The sequence below is a fragment of the Hylobates moloch genome, unplaced genomic scaffold (assembly GCF_009828535.3).
Source record: "Hylobates moloch isolate HMO894 unplaced genomic scaffold, HMol_V3 SCAFFOLD_1, whole genome shotgun sequence".
NCBI lineage: Eukaryota > Metazoa > Chordata > Mammalia > Primates > Hylobatidae > Hylobates > Hylobates moloch.
Genome location: NW_026652276.1, coordinates 164,424,566 through 164,449,583, shown reverse-complemented (window position 1 = coordinate 164,449,583; position 25,018 = coordinate 164,424,566). Strand labels below are relative to the sequence as shown.

The 25,018-nt window shown below is 38.5% G+C and overlaps 1 protein-coding gene and 1 non-coding gene across 12 annotated transcripts in view; both read left to right on the top strand.

The window, feature by feature from the left end:
• DYNC1I1 (dynein cytoplasmic 1 intermediate chain 1) overlaps positions 1-25,018 on the top strand; it is a 316,271-nt gene that overhangs the window by 178,619 nt on the left and 112,634 nt on the right. For all 11 annotated transcript variants that reach the window (XR_009208752.1, XM_058424458.1, XM_058447060.1 and 8 more), the window contains 3 exons: positions 15,198-15,287; positions 22,507-22,669; positions 24,836-24,935. Coding sequence is in view for 10 of the 11 variants with exons in the window: in XM_058424458.1 (XP_058280441.1) it covers positions 15,198-15,287; positions 22,507-22,669; positions 24,836-24,935 (353 nt within the window). In the remaining variant the exon portion in view is untranslated. The remainder of the gene's footprint in view (positions 1-15,197; positions 15,288-22,506; positions 22,670-24,835; positions 24,936-25,018) is intronic.
• On the top strand, positions 19,615-19,801 carry LOC116810007 (U2 spliceosomal RNA). Its single transcript, XR_004370142.1, has one exon. It is a non-coding gene; the product is annotated as a U2 spliceosomal RNA (small nuclear RNA).

The following is a 25,018-nucleotide window of genomic DNA, read 5'->3' as shown; positions in this document are numbered from 1 at the left end:
GAGACTGTCTCACACAACTTGGGACCTTTTTTCATATTTTGTTGTTTGAACTATGTTTAGATGCTTTATGTTCCTCATTCCCAAATTCTATTGCAACTAAATGATAGCTGCTTCTGTGGGTCTTTCTAGCCCTTTGTTTCTGTGATTATTACTAACTGAAATACCTTCCTTCTCTTTCCTATTGCATAACTTTCTTCCTACCTTGCACATTTTTGTGGCTGGGTGGGCCATTGGACACCAAGAAGCAGTAATTATTATCACAATTACCCCACCTTAATAACTAACACCTTATAGCCTTTTACCACTGACAAAGCAGCTCTGTATCCATTATCTCATTGTTTCACACAACAATTCTGTTATGTAAGGAGCACAGAAATTAGCATCCCTCATTTACAGGTAATAAAGTAGATCTTAAAGAAGCTGAAGAACTTATTGTTTACATGCCACATAACAAAATGTAGTGAATAAGACCATACTTTCCTGTGCTGTCTCTGGGGAAAAAAATAGGTAGATAATTTACTTACTACAAAATGTGTGATGGGAAACTATCCTCCTGGGTCATGGCACTGCTAATTACCCAGGAATCCTTAGAACCCTCTTTTGACATCAGTTGAAACACTATTGACTTATAATGCTGCTTCTCAACAGAGTTGAGTGGATCAAATAGCAAATGTGAACGACTCTATTTAACTTGGTATTTATCTTGGCATTTCAGGCCTTCCATTATTTCCTCTCTGATCTACCTGCCATTCGCTGTTTACATCTTTGCACTGCTATGTATTTGTACATGCTTCTTTCTCTTCCTGAAATGAAACTCCGCATTCTCCTCTCTACATCCTTATTTAGGTCCCACCATTCTTCAAAATCCAACTCGAATTGAACTCCATAAAAAATCCACTTCCCTTTCTTCCCTCTCCCCTTGTCCTATCTCCACCAGTTGTTAACCTCACCCCTACTTAATTTTCAGAGCACATCTCCAGGCGTTCTCTCTTCTGATGAAGATACTTACATACATTTGTCGTTTCCCTGCATGAATGCCAAATTCTTTGGCTTCAAGCTTCTTTCTTGATTCATTTGTGTGGCCATCATAAAGTTTAGCCTCTGCCTTCAATATACCAGGTTTTGAAGAACATGTGTTCAATTATAATGCATAGAAGAATTATTGTTAAAGGGGGCAATTTAGGTTGGATTGAGGACACCCAGCATGAAACTGAAATGACTGAGAACAGGCAAAAAATTCATGACTGCATGCTCTAACCACTAGACTATTTTCCATTCTGAATAGGACAATAGTGGTCATTATTTTGTTGCCACAGTTTCATTCTCACACTCACACTGAGCCTTTGAAGTGAAATCTCTCCTAGCACCACTGAGGTTGGGAGGATTGCTCACTATTTGGAGGGATTGTCAATAGAAAGTTATGAAGTCTCTGGTGAAATGCTGCTCAGTTTATTCTCTAGAGATTCAGATTCTTTTGACCAACCTGATGTTTCAACAGCTTGAAAAACGAAGGAAAGAACCATGTCTGTCTAGACTGACCAGAAAGTAAAAACAAGGGATACTTTGAAATCTGACCACAACTGAGAGTTGTACTTAGTCCAAGTAACTGGAAAATCAGTTTCTTGGATTAGACAAATGCTTCCCTTAAGACTCTCAAACTGCTAGCTTTCTTCTTTTATAATTAATAGAAAATTATTACACTGACAGACAAGAGACTTCATATTTGAGCCAATGGGAAAACTTGACGTTGAAACCAGGGGAAATAATTTAGCCCCAAATAGAGTTGTTAATGCCAGGATAAAAAGCAAACAAATGTGCTAATGATCTTCCCTGAGAATCTGACTGTGATGAATTTTGATGAATTCCCAGATGGAAAATATATCAGTTCTCCCTGGGCTGGGAATTGGACACTAGAATGAGAAAATGGTGAAATGGGAATCAGTAAAAAGCACTCTGAAGATCTTATTTCCATTTTCTAGAGAACAAGAATTCTAAAGAGATAGATAATTCCCATTTCAGGGAACAGATCTGTGTGGTTGTAAGCATCTATGACAAAGTTGGTGGTGGGCATGGGGCAGGGGGATGTCCTGATTTCCATCATAGAATCTGCCATTGCTCTGCTGGCCTATTGAATTGATGAGAGGGGAGAGTTTGATACAGCAGCTTCTTTGATATGCTCCTGTGCAGTCATATTATCACCTAACAAACATTCATTGCCATCTCCCATATGCCCAGCCCTTTCCTAGGCATATGGCAAAGAAGAGACACAGTCTTTGCTATTGTGGAATTCTCATTCTAGTGCGTCTAGAATTCTCATTCAATTCCCACCACTAAAATATGGACAGACAATAAATACATGCATAAATAAATGTAGAAGGTCAGATAGTAGTCAGTACTATGCAATTAAAAAACAAGTGAAGGTGAAGGGAAAACAAGTGCCATGTGCCAGGGCACAACGGATGGTGGTATGTTGCTATATTAACTAGGGTTAGAAGAGGGGAGGCCTCACAGATGATGTGACATTTGAATAAGGACCCTAAAGACATCATGGAGAAAGATGAATATTTGGATAAAGAGTGTTCCAGGTACAGGGAATACCAATGCAAAAGCTGTGAGGTGTGAGTTCTTGACAACATCAGTAAATGTCCAATAAGCTAGCTCAGTTGAAGTAGAGTCAGCAAACCAAAGAGTGGTAGCACATGCATTATGAGATAGATCTGGACACATGGCATGGTCTTGTGCTGGGGAACACAAAACTCTCCAAGGAAGACTCCATGCAGTAGATGAGAGGATGGCTCTACCTACACATGGATTGTGAAGCAGCTGACTGGCCATGTTGAAACTATAATAGGCAACTGAAACTGGAATAGGCAAGGAAAAAGAAGCTGGAGTCAGTTTGACAGGATACAGCTGGCAGCTTTGTTTTCAACTGTGCTCCAAATATTGTTGCAACTTCCACAACTTTTCCTTTCCACTGGACGTGCTTACTTTCACCTCCAAACCCATTAACATATCTTCATCCTTCACAGCCTAGTTCAGGCAGTTTGGCACCAGTGTGGACACAGTTGAAACAGAATGGAATGTGGAGCTTCAAAAACTGGGGTTCAAAAATCTGCCTTTGTAATTTAGTAGTTGTCTGAGCAATGTATATAACCTCTTTGAGCCTCAATTTTGTCATCAATAATAACAAAATGTTTTTAAATGTATAAAGTGATTAAAGTATCGCCATTATCCAAGGAGGGTAATTCTGTTATTTACAGCAGAGGAAACTGAGGGGCAAGGGTTAAGTAAATAACCCATGATTATTTCTAAATTGTAGAAATGTGAAAATGCTAGCACTTGCAGGATTTGAACCTGGCAATATGGCAACTCATGTATTTAACCCCACATACCTTGCAGGATGGTGGGCATGCTGAAAGGGATTATCAAGAAAAAAATAACAAAGAAGATACTTGATCATTGTTAGTTCTTGACCACTCACACACTTTTTATTGCAAGTGACTGAGGAATCAACCCAAAATTACTTATGCCGAAAGAAAGTTTGTTGGCTTTTATAAATAAAAATTGGCCCTAGGCACTAGGGTCATGCTAGCTTCAGCTACTGCTCAATTTAGGTTCCAAGTTGCTATCATGATCCATCTCTTAGCCCTGCTTTATCTATTCCTTCTTTTTCATGTTCCATGTGGCAAGCCATGGCAGCTTCAGTTCCACAGCAATACAACACCCAATCCAGTAGAGGAGAGGAGTTCACTTTCCTGATGGGTGACCATGTGTTCTGGTTTAGCCGGAACAGTCACTCAGTCCAATAGAAAAGAGGAGTCTACTTCTATAATAGGAGATACATCCAGAATTTCCCAAGACAGTCACCTAGTCCAAAGGAGGTGGACTGATGGACAGGATGACCATAGGTCTGGTTTTCCCAGGCACTCTTTATTCACACCTGTCATTGCAGCTTAATTATTAATTGTACCTCCATTCTCTCTCAGAACTATCCCAATTTATGGTAGATGTATATGGTCATTTTACTGATAGTACAAAGAAAAATAGTCTCATTAATCTTTGCTTCAGATACAAAGTCTTCCTCTAAATCTTAAGTGTTATTTACTTAGAGGAGAGAGGGAGAATGTGTCCACCAAAGAATAATAGAGGGCCTGTTATCCCAAGAAGTGGGGTGGTGGTTCTGGATGGCCAAAACCACAAATGTAGATTACAGTTCCCCTTTTCTCTTTATACTGTTCGGTACTGTTTAGCTGTAGAAATGGTTTGGGAGTTGGAAAAACAGGGGTTTGACTATTGACTCTACTGCTGCGTGTAGCTCATTTACCTTAGTGGAAACATCTTCCCTTTCTAAAGCCTCGGTTTTCTCATATATAGAGAAAGCTCATCATGTTTGCCTCAGTGAGTTATTATGAGGAGTGAATAGACTGATAGACATGAAAGATTCAATAAATCAATAGCTACTGTTTTTCTGTAGTGCCTGGAATACATCTTACCACACAATATGTGGTCAGTAAGTTCCTGGTGACCAGTGACTAGGACAGGAAACAAACAAGAAAGGACCATGAACCTCACAGTGGGTGCAGGGAGGCACGGGGTGAGTGTAGACAAGAGTTGCTGTCAGTGGTGGTGGGGCTTAGTGATCAAGGAAAGGAAAACACTTTGATGCTGAGTGAGGAGATTCACGATCCAACTGAAACATTGGGGAAACCACTGAGAAAATGTCCTTTTTAGAACTACTGGGGAAATTAGAAATTATTAAAATTTAAAACAGTCCAAATATTTACTAGACACTCATATTGGGGCATACAGATATGAATAATTAATGGAGCCTACTCCCAAGAATTTGGGAGGAAAAAACTCATAAATATACAAAAGTATGTTCTACTTACAATTTATATATCATAGCTAGAGAATGATAAATACCATAATCTTAAACATAATAGTTCTTTGATTGGATGAAGAAAAGGTTGTAGGAGAAACCCAACTGAAGTGCTATGAGAGATTAAAGGAAGAAGAAATCCCTCCAACAGGTAGAGCAGGAACAATTTGGGGAACTGGGGGGTTCTTAGAATCAGGTCATCAGTGTAGCTGGATTTACATGTAGGGAAGATCAGAAAGTATTGGAGGCCTTGGACACTCCAGGTGCACTCTTACCCTTGTGCTTTTGTTTCCTTTGCGTAGGTTGCTCTCCCACAGGGGTCCATAAAACCTGATGCCTCACTTCCTTGAGTGTTTTGCCAAATGCCACCTCTCAGTAAGGACCTCCCTTGCTCTCTGTGTAAAATTGTGACACCTACCACTGTGTTTTTGTCGTTAGTACTTGCAGCTCTCTAACCTGCTATATACTTCAACTGTTTATCTTGTTTATTCTCCATCTTTCTGCTAGAATGCCAGCTCCATGAGGGCAGGAATTTTTGCTTGTTTTGTTCACTGCTGCATCTCCAATAAGTAGAATATACCCAGCACATAGTAGGTGCTCATATTTTGTAACAGGAAAGGAAGAAGAGAGTCTGACTGAGGGGAAACATGAACCAAGGTACAGATGGAATGTGGAAATTTGTGCAGCAGACACTGTGTTAGTGCAGGCAGACTGGAGTATGCATGTGTGTATGTGCATGTGTGTGCGGGGGTGAACACAGTAGAGGAAATTTAAACAGGAAACACATATTGGGGCCAGACCTTAGAGGACTTGAAGACTAGGCCAAGGAACTCAGCTTTTAGTCTGCATGTCATAGAAACTATCAAATATTTCCACCAGGAAATTGATATGAACAAGTTGTTTGAAGAGGATTGATCAGACAGTGTTGTTTGTAGCAAGAGTAGGCATGGAAAGAGGTTGGAGGTAGGGAACAATGACTAGGTGCTGCATAAAAAGCCAAGGTGGCCTTAACCAAAAAAAAGAAAAGGAGGTGGGAAATGGAGAGAATAAAGGGAGATGTGCAAAAGAAGGGTATACAAAGAGATAGAATTAACAAGATTTGATCCTGTTAATAAAAGGAATGCCAGAGAACATGTACTAATATTAGTGGGATGACCTATATATGCAGTGATTGATGTGACAACAGCTCTAACATTAATAGTCAGAGATGACGACTCAGGTATGGAAGGTACCACTTTGTCCTTAGGAACAATTTCCTTACAGCGAAAATAGTGCTTCTAAATGGTTTCTATTTATTTTACTCTTTTTGAAACTAGTTAACATAACACAATAACAATTCTAGTATGTGAAGACCTTGAGTGTCTTCCTTTGGGACAGATCTACAGTCACTCCTAAAAGTTAAATATCATGACATCTCTATCTCTGTGACTCTGATTTTCTTTTTCACAAGCAAGGTTCCCACCAAAAGAAACTGCGGATTTGCACATTGGGAAGACTTAATAGAGAAAGCAAAAGAATAGAGAATGGAATTGTCCAAAAGCAGAAGTAGATAGCAGAAGGGATTTGAGTCTGAAAAACAGAGGAGTCCCTCCTTATTTTCCAAGCAGCCAAGAATTGCATCTTCAATTGTTTTGAATTTTTTGCTGTGTGTGTGTGTGTGTAGGCATGTGCATGCATATGTGGACAGATACACATATAGGGCTGCCAAGGATGGCCATAAAGTCTGTGTCTTACACGCCTCAAGAGGCCCTATTCACACAGGCCATAATGGCAATGCTGCTTTCTGGAGTTGTGCAATAGGATGGCCCTGCTTACGAGAATGTAGAGAAGAGAACTGACTTGAGAAGTGGCTGTGCTCTTTCAAAATATCTCACCTTCCCACATCCCATAAAATCTTCAATTTGCCATTATAGGTTAATTTATTTGGATTACCATTATGTAGTCTATCAGTTTGAGTAAGTTCATCCAACTATTCTCTTCAGTGGATCCATGACTTTCTGACAAATCTTAGATAACAAGGGCCTGAAAGATCTAAGACTGAAGATAAGGAAGATGGTGGAGGGGTGGGTTCTGACAACAAACTTGTCCTATTTTACACACAGTTGAGTCAAAGGCTGCTCTGCTCTGAGCAATACTGGAGAATTAAGTTAGGATCAGATGGTAGTGCGTCTTAAATGCTGAGCTAATCTAGGAAATAGGGAGCCATTAAAGGTTTTTAAGAAGAAAAATGTATGGAAACACAGATAAGTCAAGCCTTCTTATCTCCAAACATCAAACTGCTGAAGGTATCCACAGACTCCCACCTGAGTATCTCTGAGAAGGTCCTTGATCTCTTCCTCATCTCTGTCCTTCCATGCAAGCTGACTGATCCACGTCAACTCAATTCAATACATATTTACTATGCATATATTACATATCAGTGCTCTTACAAGTTTCAGAAACAGCTGCTTAAACAGTACTATTCTCTGACTTCCCCTCTCATTTTGAATATTTTCTTTCATTTCCTCCCATTTGCAATGCCTTGGGTGACATTCCTTCAGGAAGTAAACTTTCCAAGTACTGTCATGTTAGAGCCTTAGGCGAGATCTGATGTGGCCTAGAGTGTTAACAGGAGTGCTCTGTACGATGAGAAATGTATGTTTTCTTTACTCTGGCCAGATTTTTCTAGACCAGAAAGTGAAGGTTTTTTCAATATTAGCATGTAGTATATTTAACAAAGTGCTTACTGAAAATCCCACAAAATATGTCTTTCCTGCATATTTTTAAAGCGTAGAGGCGCTCACCTTGGTTTGTGTAAGCATTCAGTGGTGCATGTTATACTTTATCTTGGCTGCTGTGATACATATTGGGAGGGTGGCTCTCTCTGGACTCCCGGCAAAGTTGGCAAGCTGTATCCAAAGTTGGTCCAAGGATAGGGTGGCTTGAGTGAGTTCTGTGCGAGAGCCCTCACTGTCTGCTGTACAAATACATGTCTAAATTCACAGTCTGATTCATCACACCCGCTGGCAACTGCGCCGACCAAAGTCAGGTTCTCAACTGCTGCTTGGACTACGGCTATGGCCTACCTTCTTACTGTGCCCTGGCTTCAGTCTTGCCACTCTCCTGCAGCCTCCACATTGCTGCCATATCCTTAAACAAAATCAGAATTTGACTCTTGTGTTTTTTAAAACCTCCAGTTTCTCTGCAAGGTAGATTGACAGCAATGATTTTCATTGAGGGTCAAGCCATCCCCAGAGAGATGTATCCGAATCTGTACAAAGGGTGTGCCGGGGAAGAGAGAAGTGTGGCTTCAAAAGCCATATTTAGCATCACCAGTGCTTTGGATTTCTTTTGAAATTGTTAATAATATTTATGGACTGAATGTGATTAATATTTATTTAAAGTGGGATACTGATCTTTAGGAGGAAGTCCACACTTCTTGTTCTGCCATTCAAGGCCCTACGTGATGTAGTACCATTAGTAATTTCCAGAACAGTCTCATGTTTTCACATTATCAGTCTCAGTACTTAATGTTGATAATATTAAGAAGAGTAGGTCTTTGAGGGACATTTACTCTGGTTGTAGAGATAGATGCAAAAAACTAATTTTACACGGTATGAGATGTGTTACTGTAGAGTTATTTACAAGGTAGGTGGCAGAATAATGGAAGGGATTCACAAATCTATTTTAGAGGAAGAGTTAAAGCTGCTGGAGCTGCATCATAAAGGGCTATAAAGACAGAGACAGATTCAAGACAGATGCTGGAGGTGGAATTGACAGGACTGAGACCCCCCTCTTACTAGTCCCTGATGGAAAAGGGGAATTGAGGGCGGTGCTCAGGTATCCAGCTGGGATTCTATATGAACATGGCACCATTAAGCAGGTCAGAGCTCTGCTGTGGACATGTCAACTGTGAGGTGCCCCTGAGACGATCACGTTGTAATGTCCACTACAGAGTCTGGAGCCTAGAAGGGATATCTTGGCTGGAGAAATCAAGTTATATGTGATAGTGGAAGATACAGGTGTAAGAGCTAACCAGAGTGAGCATATAATATTAGAAAAGATAAAATGAGACAAAAGGCATTATGTGAAAAGATGAAACCAAAGCCAGAACTGCAAAGAATATCTTCCAATATATTTTTTAAAACTTTAATAGAACTTGAATGGGTTAAGTCTTTTTCTATTAAAAATTTAAAAATATGTTATAAGAAGAATCACCATCTGAATATCCATACATGGAATTATATAAAAGTGGCTAGGGCGTTTGTTCTTAAGTTGAAAAGAACATATCCAAACAAACAAACAAACAAAACAAAACAGAAAAACTCAGGTCTTTATATCTCTCCAAGTCTATTCTCCAATAATAGTACACTAGTAAGCTTGATTTAGAATTGCCTCTGTGTCCTTGCCAGTTTACATCTTGGAAGCTTGTTTTTATTCATTTCATAAGCCACAATGTATTTGATCATTTCTAACATTCACAATTTTCACATTAAAATTGATGATGTGTTGTAGTTTAATAGCAGTAATCGTCTTTCTTAGTGGTATATAAAATAATTGTGCATCTTGCAGTCATTGGCCCATTCAATTTAAAGTCAAAGTGGTAATTGCTTTGTGCCTCCCGCTCTGGGCAGCAGCAGGATGCCCTTTGGAGCTGAGAAGGATGGAGTGAAATGGCCCTTTCCACTCCCTGCCTTCACTCTCCACCCGAGCCAGCCTTAGCAGTCTTCCTGAGGTGGCAGATGGAGGTGCCACAGTCCTCTCATGAAACGTCAGGAGCAGAGCAACAAGGGCTCTGGCAGGAGCTCAGATCCTCTTATCCCAAGGTTTTGCAAGCCCTAAGAGGGCTGAGGAAAGCAAGAACCCAGTGGCCTCGTAAAACACAAAACCCTCTCTCCACAGAGGGTCGCCTTGTGTCATTGAGGGTTCTGGTTGCATGCAGCAGGCATCATGTCCAGTGGGACCTACTGGAAGGAAATCTGGTGCTGACAACGCCTCTAGTGGGATTTATTGGAAGGAAATCTGGTACTCACAGAATCAACAGGAGGCAGAAGGAACAGGTTTGAAAAAGCGTGGGGACCGAGGGAACTCTGGAACACTGGACCTCTGGAACAATCTTGCCGGGATGTTGGGCATCACTGCTGCTACTGCGTTTTCCCCCAAAATGAATCCTAAATTTTTTCTCAACTCTGACTCCAAGGATCCAAAGACAAAGCCCGAGTTAGGAGTAACCAGTCTGATTCCCCAGATCCTGTCTGTGCCCTGGCCACCAAGAGATGAACAGCAGGAAACTCTCTCCCCCTGGGCTTCCAGAGAGGAAAGTAGAATTCAGCATATCACCAATCCGGAATTGCTGCAAAGGGAATATGCCCCAGACAGAAAGGGGTTTTGCATTATACTGTATTGCCAAACACTGACAAATGTTCCACTGCACTCCCTTTCAAACACCTCACATTTGTAAGGCTATCAGAACAAGTCAGTGAGCAGAGGACTGCTGCATACTAAAACTGTCTATATCGGCTTCATTCAGAGCCATGGACTAATGGAGGAAACGAACTCTTCTTGAGCTCAGGCAAAGGGTCGAGCCTCGTGCTGAGTGTGTTATCTGTGATTGCTGCATAATATGCAGTTACTCATTCTTAGACCTCTGAAGATCTTAAGGGAGGAAGACAGTGGTTACCAAAGATTTTTCCAACCAGGGGGAATGAATGTGGCAACTGGAGACGGCAGAATATGGGTACTAAATAAAATAATGTGTCTAAAAGATGCCATTGTTTAGGAATTAGACCCTTGGATTGACAGGTAATTAACTTCTGCCAGTAGTTTAATTTCTTGTGTGGACCTGGATAAGGGAAACTATACATGGGTGGTAATTTTTTTCCCTCCAATCTCAAAGGAAACGTAACTGGGTATGAACTAGTGGCACAACTCATATATCAGTAGTCTGTAGCAGGTCTACATAAATCCTTTTCTTTAAAGTTATTTAACTGTTTTGAAAATGGTTTCAACAGAAGTAATTCCAATTGCACCAGAAAGGAAACCAGAGTTTTAAAGAAAAATATACTCTCTTTGCTGAGCAAGGCAAACATATCAGTATGCAGAGAAACAAACCAGTCTCTTGTGTTTTATTTCCTTAGCAAATCCACCGAAAAACTTACTTTATGTGTTTAAAAGGCTGATAGACAAAGAATTCTGTGGCCACTAAAAATTAATACCTACAACTGGTTTGTAGACACTTTAAAAGGGCAGGTACTATTTTTTAAATTTCTCTGTTTTTCACAGTTTCTCATTATGGGACTTTGTACATACTATAAACACAATACATATTTGTTGTGTGTATATTTTTAGACTGATCGAAAACATATTCTCTGGGGAAGGATTTTCCATTCGAGGAATTAGATAACCTGCTATTTCTTCACATGCTTCTATGCATAAACCTAGACGTTGTATCACAAACCTAGTCCTTTTTATAGCCAAGCCCTTCACAGAATAATATTTTCCCAATAAGCTCGTAGTGGCGCTTTTGGTCATGGTGTTTCTTTTTTGACTCTTCTGAGAACTAATGTTTAAAATAAACACCCTTATAGCTCTGAAAGATGAGAACTTGTTACTATTTAAGCTGACTAATTCAAAGTCATTTGGTAAAACTGCTTTCAGTTTTAAGAACTAGAAGATTTAAGTGCTCAAACTAGATGGCTCTAATGAACGCACAGTTATTATCTATAGTCAGTATAACTAACTATCAGTGAATCCAGACCTTGATCCATTACTGCCCTCGGGTCCATGGATTGAGAAGCAAGAATCTATTTGTTATTAGTCTTATTTCCTCTAAGGTCTTCACACAACTCACTCCCTCAACTCCTTTAAGTTTTTGCTCACATGTCACCTCAGTGTGGCCTTGGTGGACCTTTTCACTCTGTTTTAAGTTGAGACTCTCCTACTCTTGACCAGAATGCCTAATCTCTCTTTCCTATTTTGTGTTTTCCCCCATAGCACTTGTCTGACACAGTATATATTTTGTTTTTCTATTTGTTTTTGGTTTCTCTCCACTGGAATGGAAGCTCCATGAGCACAGAGATTATTTTGTCTGTCTTGTTCCCTGGTGTGTGCCCAGCATCTGGCACATAGTAAGTGCTCAGTCAATATTTGTTAGAATCTAAGGCAACGTTTGTTTTGAAGATTTCTGCTTAAGTATGTTCCCAATGACCTTGATGGTTTAAAAAGCAATTTTGTATCGGTTATTTTACTTAGTTATTCTTACAACAACAATGTGTTTTAAGGAAGGATTATTATCCCACTCCAGCGGATGAGAAATGGGGGCTCAGAGAGTTCCTATGAATTGGATAAAACCCAGGGGCCAGCAAGTGGTGGACTCCAGCCTGGAACAAGATCAAATACTTCCTTTAGGGTGTTGCTGTCACCCAAGCTGTGAATCTTTCTGGCTAGGGGAATTAACACTTCATATTAAGCATTGCCGGCCAGGTCTCAAAGCAGTGGATTCCAGAATGAAAATTAGAACAGAATGTGGTTGTAGCATACCTGATAAATAAAATAATCCATTATGTACAGCTCTCAAGGGTGAGAAACATAACTTCCCAGATACAACTTGTATTTGTTCACCTCCTGAATGTGGAAGAACAATCCATGTTGAGGCCATGCAAGTCCACCTCGAAAAGTCCCTGCAAAGCCTCCTTACCTTGCAATAGAACATTGCAGCTGCTTGTATTTCAGTCCTTTCTCCATGGCATTTCTATTTCACATCATGCTGTGGTTCAGGAGGCAGTTTGCATAGTGGTTAAAGATCACAGACCCCAAAACAGGCAGAGCCAGACAGAACTTGAAGCGGGATGTGGTTGCAATTCCTTCGGGGGAAATTATTCTGTCTCCTCATCTGTAAAACTGGGCTAATGGTACTAAGTTCTGATAAATAAATTAGATTATACAAGTGATGCACTCATCACTGCCTTAAGTATTAGTGAATATCTCCTGTATCGCTTCTACTAGATTGTAAGATTATAGAAGGAAATACACTTACTGGCTTTATTAGTTTTCAAGTTTTGCCATAACAAAATACCACAAACTGGCTGTTTAAACAACAGAAATTTAATGCCTCACAGTTCTGGAGGCTAGGATCTGAGATCAAGAAGTCTGTGGGCTTGGTTCCTTCTGAGGACTGTGAGGAAGAATCTGTTCTCCTAACTTCCAGTGGTTTTCTGGCACTCTTTGGTGTTCCTTGGCTTGTAAAAGCATCAGGCCGATCTTTGCCTTCATCTCCATGTGGTGTTCTTCCTGTGTGTGTGTCTGCGTCCAATTTCCCCTTTTTATAATGGCACCAGTCATATTGGCTTAGCTGCCCTTCTCCATTATAACCTCATTTGAACTACTTATATCTGCAGTGACCCTATTTTCAAATAAGACTACATTCTGAGGTACTGGGGTTTATTACTTCAACATACGAATTTTGGGGACACAGTTCAACCCATAGTTCTGGCCTTATCACCTTTGTTTTTTGTTGTATTTGCCCTGTACTTAATAAGTGTCAGGGCATGGCTGCTGAATCTGTTAAATGTCTCCAGAAGGTTCAGAAATGAAGCCACTTACCAACAGCTGAGAGGTTTTTGAAAACTGCCTCTTCATCCAAGGATTACTGAAAGAGGAAACTTCTCTCTAGCTAGTTCTTCACTAGACTTTGTGTTTAGTCCTTGGGTCAGGAAGATACATCATGTAGAGATGGATATTTTGATCAGGACTTTCCAAATGGAATTTTGTGTGTGTGTGTGAAGAGATAGCATTAATATCTTCACATATGGATAAGGACATAGATATGCTATTTATAACTTAACTTTTAAAAGATTTATTTGTTTAAAAGTCTAGATAACAGTGTTCTTTTCAAAATTTTAAGTGCGACTTTTCATCTCATAACTGTGACCTCGGAGGTTTGTGTGAATAATAAATGACAGTTCTTTAAAATGTTTTACATCCTTTCTTATATATGTATAGTGTGGTTATAAAGTAGTGAGCTTCACTCCACAGTCTACCTGCATGCCTATAGAGTATGATATTTCAATTAAAATTCATATTTTCAAAATTCTAATATCTAAATTGCAATGCTATATGTTACATATCTATATTTTTAAAATTGATATTCCTACCACAAATCACTTGCTTAATATTAGTTAGAATTTTGTAAGTTGCTTACTTAGAATTGTGTAAGTTGCTTACTTAGAATTTTGTAAGTTACTTATGTATTTGAGCATTTAAGTATGCATTTATAATGTATTCTAAGTGATTGGTGCTGAAATTTTGAGTTGATAAATCTCAGGATTTATTGTGATGGAAATGGGACTATCTACAGAGCTTGAGATTTTATAGAAGGTCTAAATATTTGTTGAATGAGTGAATATATGGGGTGGAGGGAGAAGCAAAGTCATTTCTTGTCAACTCTATTTGACCCAATGAAATCAATAACCTACATGGAGTACAATACCACATTTAAAGACTGAAAGCAAATTTTAATTTTTTATATCATTTTATTTTCTATAATTTGGATTTTCTTGTGACACCTTGACACTCCCCTAAACCTTCTACACTGTGCCTGATGCTTTCAAACACTCTATAATGGAAGGGGCCTCTAGGAAAGGCAAGCTGAGAGAAGAGGAAAAATGAGCATACATTTGCATAGGGCAGGAAGGGCACTGTAACATCTGGCAGGGGTAGCCAACTCAGTCGACTTGTTAGTCTCATTAAATTCACATTAATGCATGAACTGCTCTGAATGTGTAAATACCATTTTGACTTGTTTTCTCCCAGACCAATGGCGTTGACTTTGGGGGCCCTTCCCTTGGTTGTTTACTTGCCAATGGCATTTGACCTGGGGTCAGACCTGTATTTAACCCTTTCCTGTAGGTCAAAAACAAATTAATTTGGTGAGAATTAAATTGGAAATGAGTCATCTGTACAACAGGTGTTCCCTGTGGAAAATGTGCTCCAGGTGGAAACATTTTAAAATCTGTTCCTGGGCCATCTTCGAAGAAGCTTCAGAGGTCAGGGAGGCAATTCCAAGACATCCCATGTGGTGAGGGCCTGGAGCTGGATGTACAGGTGCCCATTCAGTGTGGTTTTCTCAACAGCTTGGGGAAATTTTCAAAGAGGCCCCTTTTGGAGATAATTTATTCATAAATTCATGAACATTTATCTTGGGCATTCATTGTGGACTGATTTGCTTAGATGTTGCCCTAAATGATTGGAACTTTACCCTTTACCCCTACCTCCCACTATCAACCAAAGACTTTGATTTGGAGGAAAGAAAATATTGTATTTTTCTCCTTCTTTTTTCTAGAGGATGAGGAAGATGAGGAAATGGTGGAACCTAAAGTTGGCCAGGACTCAGAACTGGAAAATCAGGACAAAAAACAGGAAGTGAAGGAAGGTATGGTATGGAAAATAAACTGAGTAATCATTTTATTGTTTTGTTTGCCTTTACTAATATAAGAGACTATAGAGCTAAGTAAAAATTGAATTTGCATCCCCTATATGGAAGATTTTCTATGATTGTTCGATACATTACATTTAGCAACATAAACTGTAATCTCCAAAGCAAGAGTCGTTTATTTCTTGACTGATAAAAGCAAATAAAGTGCAAAATGTCCACAATTTCAGTAACAAGTGTAGTCGCAATTCCAGTAACACTTGTTACCAATTGCCATGTTATCTTGTTCACAGAACCATATATTCCCAATGATAACAGTAAAGCAAAGGACTAGATATAATTATTTTGTCAATAAATTCTAAAGTGTTTTCATGTGATCTACATAGAAACATTAATAGTGATCAACGCTAGTAACTCTGCTATTAAAATTTTTCTTCTGCAACTCTGCCTGTATAAGGAGGAACAACCTCTTACATGTTCTGGTGATAATAATAACTAACATTTATTAAGGGCTCACTATGCCCTTGGCTCTCTGCTAAGCACTCCACAGATATTGCTCACTCCTTACAACGTCATTTTGAAGCAGATACTGTTATTACCCCTATTTTATAGCCAGAGAACTAGGAAGAGAGAGGTCTAAAACTTTATCCAAGGATACATAATGTACAAGTACATGAGCCAAGATTTAGAGTTAAATCCAAAGTGTACATTTTACCCTGTTGCCCTCCTCATGATAGCACTGTGCCTATAAGTAGAAAGAAAGAAAAAAGAAAAGGAGAGACAGGAAATGCTGCAGGTGACATTTCCTTACAAACCCAATTTTGTATTAATTTGAGATTCTTGGCCCATGGAGACAGAAGAGAATTTCGAACTTGTCTTACTTGCTGGCAAATAAATGAAGAGTGGGACCTGAGAACTGTGTAGATTAAAAAGGTTCTTCCATATTTCCTACTGAGTGTCCCAAGTATTGATCAATATAACTCTGATTAGAAGCTCATTTGATTTGTAAATTTTAAAGATGGTTATGGCTCTGGCACAGTGTGGCAGATGTTCAGCACTGGGGTCTTTTGTAGGAATTGATACCTACTGATCTCAACACCTTGTGCTCTCATGAGAAAATTAGAGTAGCCCAAATGCCCATTACAAATGACATCCATATCATATGGAGTTAAATGAGACAATTTTTTTTTTTTTAAGACAGAGTCTCACTCTGTCCCAGGCTGCAGTGCAGCGACGCGATCTCAGCTCACTGCAACCTCTGCCTCCCAGGATCAAGCTATTCTCCTGCCTTAGCATCCCGAATAGCTGAGATTACAGGTGCGTGCCACCACGCCTGGCTAATTTTTGTATTTGTAGTAGAGACGGGGTTTCATCATACTGGCCAGGCTGGTCTCGAACTCCTGACCTCGTGATCCACCCGCCTCAGCCTCCCAAAGTGCTGGGATTATAGGCGTGAGCCACCGCGCCCAGCCACAATTTTAGAAAATTATTAAAAATCACTTCATATTGAGGGTCATTTGAAGTGTGTCTGAGTGTGGGCATTTAGTTTTGGTTTGTTTTTTGCAATCTCAGGTATCTAAAAGCCTGTGCAAGATAGTAATGAAAAAGCACAGCATCTGGAGCCACACTACCTGCAATCAAATCTTGTCTCTGTCAATTATTCGCTGAGTGATCACTACAGACTCAGTTAGTTTAACCTTTTATTGCCTCAGTTTCCCCATCTGGCAAACAGGTTTTTAAAAAACTCAACAGGGCTAGTATGGAACAACACTTGGCACAAAGTAAGTGCTATATAAAAGTTTGCTGAATTATCATTAGTAGTCTTGCCTTGCAGTTCCTGGGTCTATAACTGGTTTCTACCCTGGTAGGATGGATGCCCTTGGGGGCCCCAGCTCTCTGTGCTCAGCTTTGCCATAGCCCATAGCTTTGAAATGAGAACATGGTTACAGGGGCCCCAACTAGTACCTTTAAAAAATGTGGAACTTTCAATAGAGATGCAAGCAAAGTCTTTTAAACTCGTTGGAGAACTATCATTAAAGGTCTTACTTCTGTTACTGTGCTAGGTCTCAGACATTGGGAAGTTCAATCGCTGTCAAGTTCTAGGGTGTGACTAAGGTTTAGGAGAAGATTCACCTTTTTAACAGTGGCATCCACAGAAGACACAAGGCTTACTCTTTCTGAGAGTCTAAATGAATTTGATCGAAGAGACCTCACATTTAAACTTATACTAAAAACGTCTTTAAAAAAAAAGTTGGTGAGTAGAATATCATGATTACAGGTGTGGTGAGGTACAAAATAAGTCAGGATCTATTAAAGTACTCCTTTACCCTTTACAAACTATTCTTAAAATATACCTGGTGATAAGGAGCCAGAGTATATTTTGTGTGTCTTGGCATGGATTCCCCATCACCACCCCCCCAGCCCCAATCTCCAAGTCGTCCTCTCCAGCAAAGCAAAGCAACCTCCTTCTTAAGTTCCAAGTGAAAACACCCTTCAGTTTTAACTGTTACTCATGCTTCATGGAATTGATTAAAGTCATGTTAAAAGTCAAAAAGAAGTTTGAAAGAACATTTCCTGTTCCTGCTGCACTGTTGCCTTATTCTCCATTAATGGCTTTTCTGCAAATTAACACATAATGGGTTAAAAGCATGTTTATGTTGGCATCAAACTCTGGCTTTTTTTTTTTAAAGCAAGACAGTATTTTGCAAACTTTTGAAAGAATCTCTAGCAGATATAATCGTGGCGCCATTCACACGACTGCATGGTAGTTAGGGCTGTGTCAGCACTTCCATTATGAACCCTGCGTTTCAGGGATTTATTACTCAGCCATAAAAATTTGCTCTGGGCTGAAACTTGACATACACAGTTTCAAACCAGGGAACACATTTTTGAGAAATCTGGCTTTTTTTTTTTTTTTTTTTTGGAGTGAAAAGGAAGAAAAAGGTGGTGAGGGGGGACATGGGGAAAATAATCAGTACTCACTAACTTTTGACATTTTTGCCCATGTGACATCAAAGTGCATTAAACAGTAAAGAAATGCAGTCTTGATTTATTAGTTTCACTTTTTTCTGCCATAGAGTAGGAAAAAAGCAGGTATATTTTAGCTTATAATCAAAGTTTAGAAAAACTTCTATATGTCAGTGTCCTCGTGTCTTCATGTTTAGAAATTCAAAACAACACGACTGGGGACCTAACATTTTTGTAAATACAAATCAACTCATAAACCTCACATTGACTTCACAGAAAGATGTCCTTCACTTTTAGTTTGGTTTGGTTTCTTGCTGCTGTTTATGAACTGATTTCACTGTAAAATTCCCATGAGAGCCACTGTCCTTATTTAATCTAATGTTTTTCCTGGCTACATGGGTTTATTTATTTTTTATCTCTTAGAGATCCTTGAAAAATATTTTTGAATAATTTTTATATTGAAATTTAAAGCAACATCGCTGAAACAAGTCATGTTTGTAGTAGATATTTTTAAAATATCTTTTAACATAGAAATGAGATACTAAAAAACTCAGTATAAGTTGTCAACTTCATTATAAATTGTACATTTTTATAGAGGGAAAAAAATCACAAGAAGGCAGAACCCAAAAGATATAGTTTAAGGTAGTATAAATTAATTAAAGAGAAACTGACAAAGTATACATTGAGGATAGCAGGAAAGGTCAAGAAAACACAGCAAATGAGATACAATCACGCTTGAAAGATATATTTAAAAGTATTTTCATATATAAAAATAAGAAAAATTAACATTTCTACAATAAAAAGTGGACCCTAAGTGAAATTCTATTTTAATTTTGCAGGCCACAAATTCGTAGAATTAGGCTGTCTTCTGAATTTCATGTATTCAGTAAAATTTCCTTCATACATGTTATTCAAGTTCAGTATAACTGGTTAAATTTTGGTAACTTTGAAAATTGTCTTATCATTTGGATTACATGTAAGTTACATCCATGCATTCTACTTTTCATAGTGTAGAATCTACTTCTTCTTAAAGAGCTCTTTAAATGCATAAAGTATTGTTAGCTGCCAGTTCTTGGCAGAAACACTCCATGTTTTATGTTGTGAAAACAAAGAAAAAAAATCTTCTATAATAGTATTTTGTGCTTAATCTATAAGAAAAACTATTATCCATGCCCACATTTTGTTTTGGTATGCCCTTTGCTATTAAATTCCTACCTTTTAATGCCATGAACTTGTTAAAAATAATTTATTAGGTTCCAGGGATAGGGAAAAGCTGTAGAAACAGATATTTGAGGTGGCATTTGGCATCTAATTTAGAGTAAAACAATTCTAATTCTATTTGTTTATTTCTGTATTTTGCATCGCTTCTCGGCCTTTTGGCTAAGATCAAGTGTATTTCTGTATTTTGAACTTTGTGGAATCCATTAATCAACCAATTTTCTTTCATGAAATATGATGCCTGGAGAGGTTTTTATCTCTGAATACACCTTTTGGTTGTGGTTCCTGGATACTCCATTACGTTTTCATGATATTGAACAACACTTATCAATTTAAAGATCTTTAAGTATGGGAGGTTTTGTTTATTTAATCAAAAATTACTGTGGCCCTATTTAATTAAGTTGAATATGTTTATGACTTTTAAAAAGTACTCATCTGCACATGCATCTGATTATTTTGTGCTAACAAATCATGTCATTTGATCCCTGTTTGACATCAAAGCTTAATATAAAATGTATCTTTTGTTTGCTTCTGTAGCATTTTAATTTCAAGCCAAATATTGTATTGTCAATCATAATATCTGGAGAGGCTAGTGCTCCACCTACCTGAACTTGGCCTCTGCAAGCACACTTTGATCAGCCATTTATGTTTCTGTTAGAGAAGAAGTTGTGTGTCTTGAAAGCTGAGATCAAAGTGACAATAAGCTACAAGGAAGAAAAAAATTACAGAAAATAACATAGATACTATTTTTTATTCAAGGTAATGGACCTGTAAGGAAAGATACAGGTGAAATAGAAGTGGCTTGAAAAGATAAACAGAGACTAGAAAGATTTTTTAATATCTTAAAAAAGTAAATAAAGGAGAAAAATTCCTACTTCTTTGTTTAATTTCAAGTGTGTCTCAAGTCATCTATTAACAGTGACCAAGGCCAAGTGAGTCTTTTTGAATAAGACATTCTTCTTGGCCTATAGTATTCTTGTTTAGTCAGGTTTATTCATTTATGTAACAGCATTAACCAAAACAAAATGGACTTAGTAGGGTTTGTTCCCCTTTTGCCTAGTTCCATTTTGTAGCTTTATTATATTCTGGAGTGAAATAATTCAAATATCTCATTTACAGGAGTTTTAGAAAGCAGACTAGTAAATTGCTACTTCATTACTAATTATTGAAGCCCAGCATATTTAGCTTTAATTCTTAAACCAGACTTAAAGTTTAGGTATCATCCCCATTTCATAGGTAAAACTACTGCTCAAAGAGCTTCAGTGCATTGATTAACTAATCAAATCTAGCATATGGCAGGGTGCTTGATTCCAGGTTGGTTTCATAGAGTTCTTTGTGTTATTTATGACCTCCACCTGTTTCCCCACTACCTAGCCTAAGTCTGAGTGTGCATATTGCCTGATTCAGCATTTCACAAACTAGCATCTCAGCAGCACTGCTCAGTAGAAGTTAATGGGGTCCTTGGAAAGTCCCAGTACACACTGGAATATTTAGGGCTCTGGAGATCTAGACAGCAAAGAAATATTTCTAATTTTATTTAGGGCTGCTAGAAACTATGAGGTGGGGTGTGTTAGGAGAAATTCTTCTGCTATAATGGATGAATCACGTGTTGCCCTAATATTACCTGGAGAGCATTTCTTAAGGTGTGAACCAACTACATCAGGATCATTCTAGTTTCTTGTACAAATAGAGATTCTCATGTTTCTCCAGACCCCCTGCATCATGGTCTGCTGCAGGGAAGGGGAGGCTAGAAAAAGGGAGAAGTTATGAACATTGGATTTACTGCCATGACTTGACTCTGTAGAAGGGCTTCTTGACACTACAGATTTCTTAGGCTTCAAGATACAATTAGTCAAATTATGTAACACTTTCATAAAATATTATGCTACAGGTGATAGTACCTAAAAGATTCTTCCGACCATGTGGCCAGGTGGAAATCGATTTTGTTATTAGGATGGTTGTGGAAGTGCTTGGAAAACCCTGTAGGTGAGTGATTCCACCAGAGGCTCCACCTGTGATTGTGATGCACTACCCTCCTCCTGCAAGTTTAACTTCAGGAGCTTCTGTACTACTTACTGAAAGAGTAACCAACGAAAAGTTTATTGAAGGCTGTCTCCACCAGAGTTGAACTGGGGTTCCTGAAGAACCACAAAGGTTCAGCTGACAGTTTCTGCCCTTGAGGGTTTTTTTGGTCTGGGGAGTTCCTAATCCCTTCCCTAAGGTTTTATGTAAAACTTGCAACTGAAAGAATGGTTTATGTAACCAAATGGTGACTCTAAGGTGAGCTCACTTTCAGAAACTATGACATACTACTAGTTATTGGATCTCTTTGTCTCGTTTTTTATCTTCAAATTTAGTTCGATTAAGATTAATCATGCCAGAAAAGTAAGGCAGAAAAACAATTGTGGGTTGTTTTATAGAAGCATGTATTTGTGCCATGTGTTTGTTTAAAAGCAGAAGGTCTTGAGTGAAAGCAGGTTTGAAATGATATATTTCTGCTTTTGAATATAATCTATATAACAATCAGTCAGCCTTACCAACTAACCATTTAAAATAAAATGAATTTATGAATTTACTCAGTAGAAAGAGGAAAGGTACTATGAGGATCATATTATAGAGTGTTCCTAATTATTTAATACTGCCAGCTTGACAATAGTACAATAGCATATATAAATACATAGTTTTGTGAGTTTATCTATTATGCCATATTTGAGCTGTTTTTCAAGTTAAAAAAAAACATTTAGAACTGGTTGCTAAAAGCACACCAATCTATTTTTATTTGTAATCTTCTTCAACTCTTCAAAATAATAATTAGACCAAATATGCAATCTTTTTGTGGGGACATCTGCAGAAGCCTTTGGTGTGAATTTATAAATAATTTAGAATCAATGTTAGCAATGATTTGTTTCACTGTGTCTTGCCACGCCTTTGATAAGCAGTCTCTCTCAAGAGTTGGGTTCCTCTTGATAAGTTTTAATTGTCCCTTTTTTCTTCCCTAACAATCTCTTTTACAAAAAAAAAAAAATAAATAAAGCCCCTCCAAGAGAGTTGACAGAGGAAGAAAAACAGCAGATCCTTCATTCAGAGGAATTTCTCATCTTTTTTGACCGGACAATACGGGTAATTGAAAGAGCCCTGGCTGAAGATTCCGACATCTTTTTTGACTACAGCGGCCGAGAGTTAGAGGAAAAAGATGGGTTAGTCTCTTGTGTGCATTCTTTAAAAAATAGCGTAAGTTATCTGTTAATTCTAAATTTATTCATGTTCTGACTAGGAAAATTCCAAATTAAGAAATCAGAGGAGGGTGAAATTTTGGAATTGATCTTGTTGAACAGCTTTGACTGTGGGCTTTGGTGATAACTTCTGGCTTAGAGCTTCCTTGTAATTATCATGTGCTTCTGTGAAATGCTTTTGAACTTGGTATCTGGGGAACAGTCCAGGTGATAGAGACTGGCAGAGTCACATGCATTATCCTCTGAGAAAACATTCTTTCAAGGAGCAAAGGAGATTTGTGTTGTATCTACTAGATTTATTCCTGATGTCCAAGCAAATAGGAAATTGAAGAAAATAAACGTGAGGTGTGGGAGAAGTTAACTGATGTGGGTAATGATGAACAGAGACTGGAAAATGTTTCCTCTTTTTGGTACCATGAAAGTATGCATATGTGTATATGCCTTTTAGGAAACATATTAATATATGCAAGAATATATTTACAGGCAAAACAAAACTAATCAATAAAAGCAAGTGTCCCTAAATGACTTCATCTGTGACTGTAGCATAGGTATTGGAAAAGGCCCTGACTGTCAACCATCATCCTGGGGAGAATAGGAGGGACTATATGAGCCTTATAAACATAAATATAGCTGTTCTTAGCCACAGATCTCTTTTGGCCAAGAATGATACGTGAAGGTAGGGTCACTTGCCTTTTTCATCAGGCCTGATTTTTTTTGCCATTTCTAAAATCCAAATACATTCTTAAAGGATGGTATCTTATCATCATTGAGGATGCTCAAGGGAATGTAACAGAGGCGTGAAAACCAATTTCAAAAGGGAGTCCTGTACATGTTCTCAACAGTAGGCAGCATCTTTAGACTACCTTGAAGAGACAACAATATTTTGAATATATATGCTCTACAATCTTTGTGTTTTTTTGAAAAGCCATTTTTCTATGACTTTCTTGATTTTGTTGGTCCTATTTCCCTCTGTGTGCCTGGCTCAGTATTATCCTAGGCTCCTGGCAGGACGTGTGTGTGTGTGTGTGTGTGTGTGTGTGTGTGTATAGATAGATAGATAGATAGATATATCTATCTATATGTATCTATATATATATAGATATATATCTATATATATATATATATATAGATAGATATATATCCTGAGTTTGCAATGGCGGAGCTGAGGAAGGGTTAGCAGAAAAAAAAAATGTCATATTAGGTTTACTAATTAGAGCCCAAATAACTTGTTGGAAGCCAGGTCACCCAGTCTGAACAAGAGCCATATGAGTTAAGTGATGCAGGGTGCAAGCCAGCAGTTGAAGCAAATGAACAGAGGAAAGGTGGGTGTAGAAGAATTTCTGAACCAAAGCCCAAGCAACTTAGGCAGCTTTTTATGCAGATCCCATAGTTCCTGGTCCAGAACAAACATTACTCGATGTAAATACTCAGCTTGTGGAGCAGCTGCATAACCAGCACTGAGTTCCTTGAAGGAGGTGTTATGGCCAGTTGAGTGTCAGCCAAGTAAACACTGGCTAAAGTGTAATCCTCCTAGACTCAGATGCTGTTTTGGTCCATGGAAGAAGTGATAAGTATCTGGAACATATCTGGTGAATCCTCCACTGTCTACCACGCCTGTCTCATGGTAGAAATTATCACTTACTATTGAGTGAGAAGGCTACTGCTACAGCTGGTCAGCATTTACAAGTAAATAAAAACATGCATATAATTTCTGGTCTAAGGACCAATAAGGTAGTATCAATATCAAAGAATCCTCTGGTGTGCTGTGCTCGCTTGATAGCAGAGATTTCTAACAAGCCCTGCTTCAGGCCAGAGCCTTTCAGGGAGAGGTTCTGGCCGGAACCAGGGTTGGAGAAAGCTTGGGACTGGTCAAGATGGGAACTTGAAACAAATCTGACATTTCATAACAGTCTTGGAATGACATGGAAACCCTTTCCAGGCCAGGTTAGAAAGAGCTTTTCATAAAGAAGACCATCTTTAGTTCATTAATTTTGATCAGGGTATGTAGTCTAGATTAACATTTTGGCCTCAGAGAGTATTGTGTGCCAGGCTTTTGCCATATCAGTGCTTCTATATGAGCAGCATAGAGAAAGAGCTCCATATTTATCTCTGATGTTTAAATCCTCCTAGGGATGTTCAGGCTGGAGCCAATCTTTCTTTCAATCGTCAGTTCTATGATGAGCATTGGTCCAAGCATCGAGTGGTCACTTGTATGGACTGGTCCCTCCAGGTAAGAATTATTGCTGGGCTTGGACAAACTGGGCTTGTGTTCTCATGGCATTTGTATAAAAAAATAAGAGATTTGTTTACTTG